The sequence below is a fragment of the Phycodurus eques genome, chromosome 15 (genome assembly GCF_024500275.1).
Source record: "Phycodurus eques isolate BA_2022a chromosome 15, UOR_Pequ_1.1, whole genome shotgun sequence".
Lineage (NCBI taxonomy): Eukaryota > Metazoa > Chordata > Actinopteri > Syngnathiformes > Syngnathidae > Phycodurus > Phycodurus eques.
The window spans coordinates 9,818,721-9,824,957 of NC_084539.1; the positions used below are offsets into that span (position 1 = coordinate 9,818,721).

A 6,237-nucleotide genomic window follows, 5' to 3' on the forward strand; every position below is an offset into this window, starting at 1 on the left:
CTTAGACAAAAATTTCATAGCTTAATCCAAATTAGAAAGAGATTGCATTTTGGTTCATGTTGAGATCTGAAGTACTGTTACGTACACACAAATTTGAATATAAAAAAAAAATAGAACTCTGACCTGTGTTCTGCCTAAAAAAAACAGAACAGACCAAAAAATCTAAATCCACGGGATGCAATTATTTCCTGCATTTGGTTGAAACAATATTCGACTTGAATTCGAGGTTTGTAATCAATGCAATGAGAGTGAGTGGACTTTTGATGAAGATACCAGCTAGCATACACTAACTACAGCTGGAGAGGATGGGGGGTGCGCACACGAAAAGAAACAAAAAAGTTCCATAACAGCAGAATTATTTTAAAAAACAACACTACAACCACTGCACATGCCGCACATTAATTATGTTGCAGCTGTACAGTGGAAAGACTCTTTTATGGGGAAGTCTTTTTACAGGCTGGGCTAAACCAACACTGCACACGCAATAAATCAGCACAATCATCCTTTTTGTGCGCCCCTACTGAAGAGGAGTTATAAAGAAAGATTAGAAATGTGTCCTTTTTGTTTTCCCGCCATTGTAGTTTAGCACGGGGGGGGGAGATCTGGCCTTCATCTTGGCACGGCTGACGCGGCGACGCTGAAACGGTTTCAACAATCCAAGCGTGGCTGATGAAATCCGGAGATTCTCTGCGAGTACGTGGCCCTTTGCATTGCTATGCTAACCGGAGGCTTGACCTTTACAATTGAAAATGTCACTGTGCTAGCATGTTCAGCGGTCAGCAACATTTGATGTAATATTTAATCATGTTTCATGGTATAGGAAATTATGGAAATACAAATGAATGCTTTCCACTGTGGCCATCATGCGACCTTTATTAACTTTACAGGTCATTTTAAAGTAACATTTTACCCATAACTTTAACCTTCTATCTTTAGAATAGATCATGTTCAGCAGGTTGTATCATTTTGGTTAGCCGTTAGCATCCGTCGCTAACGTGGCAGTGAGTTTACAGTCCAATACTCTAGATGGACCCCACAATGTTTACTCAAGACATTATGTAATAATGTAGACATGTTTTGTACTTGTAAAGTAGATTGTGGGGAATTTGAAGTGTAGGGGGAGCTTGGGAGCAAAAAATATAGAGAAATGCAAGCCATAGACAACAACAATGCATTCGACCAGGCAGTTTTTTTGTTTTTTTTCAAAACATACCATATAAATCGTAATGTTATAGGAATAGTCCCATATTATGAGATTATCTTTTTTCCAGCCCCCAGAGAATAAATCTTCACTTTTACTAGAATAAAGTCGAATTTTACAAGGATAAAAGTGTAGTTTTTTTTTATATATATAAATCTAGTTTAGAGAAAAAGTCATTCTATCATTATAAGATCACTTGCAGTGTTACGAGACAAATTCTGAATCTTTACAAGCATAAAGTTGTAATGACAAAAATAGACAGTGCTAATCTTTACGAGAATAAAGTTGCACTTTTATAATAATGAAGTAATAGTTTTTTGTTCACTCCAAAATACAATCTATTCGATTCCAAACAATTTTCCCGAATAACTATAATGGAATTTCTGTTCCAGGGTCAAAGTATGGCAATCCTGATCACTTTACTGGCAATTTTTAAGTAACATGTTAACATTCTTAAGCATTTGCTTTGCAATGCTTTATCATCAGGCTCCAAAGTGCACTAAAATAGTTCCAGAAAGACAAGAAATTGGCTTTTGGCAATCTGTATTATGGGTTACAGGTTTCCATCAGATAAAACTGTAGTTTGAAATCAGAAAAGTATGCCCGCAAGTAATATTAAACCTTTTATAACCACCATGAAAAGCACTAAATAAACAATTTTAAAAACTAATCACAAGCAGAAAGTGAAGCCAAAACCTAATTTTCTCGATGTGTGGCCAAGCAACAGCACTTCGCGCCCCCGTTGTTGCCAAACTGGAACGCAAGGCTCACACCATTTGATCTAGTAAAGCGTTTATATCGCAATTAGAAGCGTTTGTTGAGCAAAAGCCTTGCCCGGCCCTTCAGAGCCTCTTTCTTGAGCCAAATATTCAACCCGAGAGCCAGAGAAAATCCCAACACAGTAACACTGAGCTCTGTCACAATAGAACGAACACGCTAACATGATGGGAGGTCGGCCGTGGCCCATTGATGAACGATGTACTGTTCCATTGCTGAAACTCAGCGGCCGAGACGACTTGTTATGAAAAACCTGACATGAAGTCATAGGCTCACTCCCATTTGGATTTCAGGGACTTTGGAAAACGTAGGGAAATATTCACTGATTGTTACGTAAAAGAACAGCTAGTGGTGTTCTTAATCACTGTCAGATATTTGCTGTTTGCGTAAAACAGACAGACGCAAATGAAGATGAAAATGGAGACTTTCCAAAATGAAGACTTTCGGGTAAAAGGTGAAATGTCTGACCAGTCCAGTCCATTTTCTTTCTTTCTTTTTTTGCGGTACTTGCGGGATTACGCATGAAATTGTGTTTGTCAAAGTTTACGTTGGCAAATGTCGTCGTTAACTTTGCATGAACAACGCAAACAAACCGTGCATCCATGGCAACCACAATGTTTCTCAAACCACGTCTGGAAGCATTTTTGTGTGAAATTAAATCTGAACCAATCAAAAATGCTTAAATTTCGGTGTTGTCAATGAAAGCTATGAAACAAACTTTTTCATGACTGCAGGATTACATAAAAATAACTGACCGTTTTGCAGGAATTTTTGCCATTTACAGGTCAAAGGTGAAAATGTCTGACTTCTATCACAAAAAGGCCAATTTGGTTGTTTGTTGAACTGTTTGAAATCAGAATCCGCCAGCACTTGCACCCTCTCGCAGAGGTGCTGTCTACAAAAATGGAGCCCATAATCTGCACAAAACTAAAATGCTGAAATTTCCTCTACATCATCATAAATTAATCTTGCTATTAGATTTCATAATGTGCGCAAACAAATATTTTATGTAGATTTATGTTTTAATGCTATTTCTTTAACTGAAATTTTTACATGCAAAAAAGGGAAAGGTAAAAGGTTAAATGTCTATTTTGATCACAAAAAACTCAGTCCAGTAGTTTTCTTATTTGCGCTACCAGTGGAATTACGCACAAGGTTGTTTATTTCTCACACTTACAACTTAGCTGCCAATGCAAAGTAACCACGTAAAAAGACGAAACTTTGTGTGTTACCACCATTTTCTTTGGGTTTGTGGAACGAATGAAGACATGACGTTTTCTGCTGTTTGCTTACACCCCACATCATATATTCCACAATGTCCAATTTTAAAAAGTAAATACAGGAGACCCTTGCTCTCCTCCATTGTTGTCGGACTTTTACTAGCATGTCTTGCTTCAACTGATGCATTCAGTGTGGCATGGTTTCCGTCGTTTATGCAAAACCGATGGTGTAAAATGGACTAAATGCGACACTGACAAGGAAAGAGGAGGTCAGAACATGCAGTTTGAGATTCTGCGGCACATTTAGAATCATATTATCACTGAATCATTATCCATCGATCTATGTCAGTGATTTCCAACCTTTATGGAGCCAAGGCACATATTTTACAATTGAAAAATCTCACGGCACACCAGCAAACACGAATGTCACAAAAAGTGGATACATTAATGACTGTATGTACTTCCTGCCACCTAAGAGAAGAGCATTTATTTGTTCTGTCTATCACTGTGCCTCACTGGCATAAACGGAGGAACATAGATACCTTATTTCTTGTAAATAAATTTTCTTTTTTAGCAATTATGTGAAATTTTATCATTTCCCACGGCACACCTGAAGAGCGCTCATGGCGAACTAATGTCCCCGGCACACTTATCACCCATAGGGTGAAATGGAGCCTACCCAAGCTGACTTTGGGCAAGAGGCGGGTCCACCCCGGACTGGTCATCAGCCAATTAGGGACACAGACAACCATTAACACTCACATTGACACAATTTGCACAATTTAGAATCTTCACTGAACCTCACACGCATATTTTTGTGATGTGGGAGGAAGCGGGAGTACCCAGAGAAAACCCACGCAAGCATCGGAAGCGGGAGAACATGCAGACTCCACACAGGAAGGCCGCAACGGAAATTCAAACCTCTAAATTGCGACGCGGCCGTGCTAACCACTAGGTCGTCCTGCTACCTAAATAACTATGGTTTGTTCATTTAGTCAAATACTAATCCATCTCATGGAATGCTGAATTCTCAATCGCAGCATCCAATCAGATTCTCTGACTGTATGATTTGTTGTTCAACCCAGGTACTTCATTTTAAAAACGTATGTACTGTAACACATGTATGGTGAGTGTATATAATATGAATAATGATATCCAAAAAGGTGTAAATTAATGGAAAGTTAATGTAAATAGTAAAGTCAAAGTAATGGACTGACTTACCTGTAGCACGTTGCAACGTCCCCACTGGCTTTGAGGCAGGAGTACTTGGTGGTGGAGATGTTGCTATCGGAGCACTCCTCACTGTCACTGTCAAAATAGAATAAAATCACACAAATGCGATAAAGAAGTCTTTGAAACAAACAAACAAAAAGAGTGTCACGGTACTGAAGTGGGACGTTACCCGAAGCTGACATTCTCCTGATGGTGTGACCGCGGCGAGGCTCCGGAGAGGAGCAGCACCCAGGTCACGGCCGCGAGCAGGCTGCGAGCGTGTCCGGGGATCATGTCGCTCCGTCGGCGCTCCTGTCACCGAGCCCCCCGCTCGTGGAATAAGCGCGGTGGTAATGGTGCGGGGGCCACGCGTGGATAAAAGCTGTCACGCAGCCAGCCAGGGACCCTCCCACTCGCCATTCCCACGTCGTGGTCAAGCGAGGGGCTCTTCCGAGGCGATTTATGGGGATTACTTTTCACGATTTGACTTTCATACCGGTCGTTTCTTTGCCTTCCCGTGGAAGTGGCGCGGACTTCAGGACTTTACCTCTGCTGCCACCTCGCGGCTATCGATGGAAGCTCAACAGTGAATCACCACCACCGCCCACTTCATTAGGTACACCAGAGCCAATACAAAAAAAGCTGTGTTAAAATCTGTGCCTTGACAAATATGTTAATACCTGTTGCTAATTGGTAACCCAGCCTTGGTGAAAAAAAAGAAAAAAATTGGGAGTTTTACTTGCCATGACAACTGTTTTATTAGCAATGAGACAAGATTTCCCCCAAATGGCAGTCTGTCTGTTTGGAATGGTCCAACGAACCAAGAATTTTGAAAATCAGATAATGGGTTATGAAGAAATTGAGTTGTTTGCGTCAGAAAAATAAGCCTTTTTGGGGAACTTTTGTGTGATATCGCCTATAGAAAATTTGGTCCAAAAACGCCTTCAAATTACAGTAAAACAGGAATAAAATACTCAAATTTGAAAGTGGATGATTTTGAAAATGATAGTGTTACCATTTCCAGTGGTCTGCAAAAGCTGAAGACTAAACAACAACAACAACAACAACAACATTCTGTGAGATGTATGTAAGCCAATAAGCACACTCTGATTTGACTCAACATTTGCCACGGAACATTTTCAGTTGTCTTTGCAGACTCGTTTCAACAACATTTCAGATTTTACTAAAAATTTAACTAAAACAATAATGAAATAAATAATAAAAAAATATGATTTTGATTCTCTTCAATTCTACTGGCACAACTTTTGCTAGGCAGAATTTGTGGACTAGAAAATGAAGAAGGATTTTCTGCAATTTGTGCAGACGAATTTTGACAACGTTGTTGTTTGTATGTCAAGCATGGCTGTACCAGGTTGTGTAAACATACCCGAGGAGGAAATCCTGACGAGTATGCATTGTGGTCATCTACCACCACATATGAGTTTCCAGCTAATTTCTCATGGTTATTATCATGTGAAATGACTCAAAAGGCCTGGCGCGGCTGTTTGGCCCTGTGACACGTGAGCAATTGGACGCGAAGCCTTGTCCCGTAGGTGACCTCAGCGCGGTTTCCAACATGAGAGCTGGCACCGTCCAGGCTGAGCCACGTGTGGCGTCACACGCTGGCCCGTAAGGACATCGGCGTGAAACCAGGGGTGCGCGGTGTCGCTTTACAGATGCCGCCATCTATCCTCTTTATGCCAATTCTATGTAGGGTCTAAAATATATCATTCAAACTAGTATGTTATGTTGATGGCTTGAAATCAGTCATTCCACAGTAAAGGCCTTTGGAGAGCTATTTGAACATTTAGTCGACATCCTTGATAA

General features: G+C 40.4%; 1 protein-coding gene across 2 annotated transcripts in view; it reads right to left on the bottom strand.

Annotated features, from left to right (window-relative positions):
• Positions 1-4,943, bottom strand: part of ccbe1 (collagen and calcium binding EGF domains 1) — a 39,256-nt gene extending 34,313 nt beyond the window's left edge. For both annotated transcript variants that reach the window (XM_061699455.1, XM_061699454.1), the window contains exons 1-2: positions 4,601-4,943; positions 4,420-4,506 (exon numbers count right to left, since the gene is read on the bottom strand). In XM_061699455.1, the coding sequence (XP_061555439.1) occupies positions 4,420-4,506; positions 4,601-4,704 (191 nt within the window). In that variant the 5' untranslated portion in view covers positions 4,705-4,943. The remainder of the gene's footprint in view (positions 1-4,419; positions 4,507-4,600) is intronic.
• Positions 4,944-6,237: the final 1,294 nt, after the last annotated feature.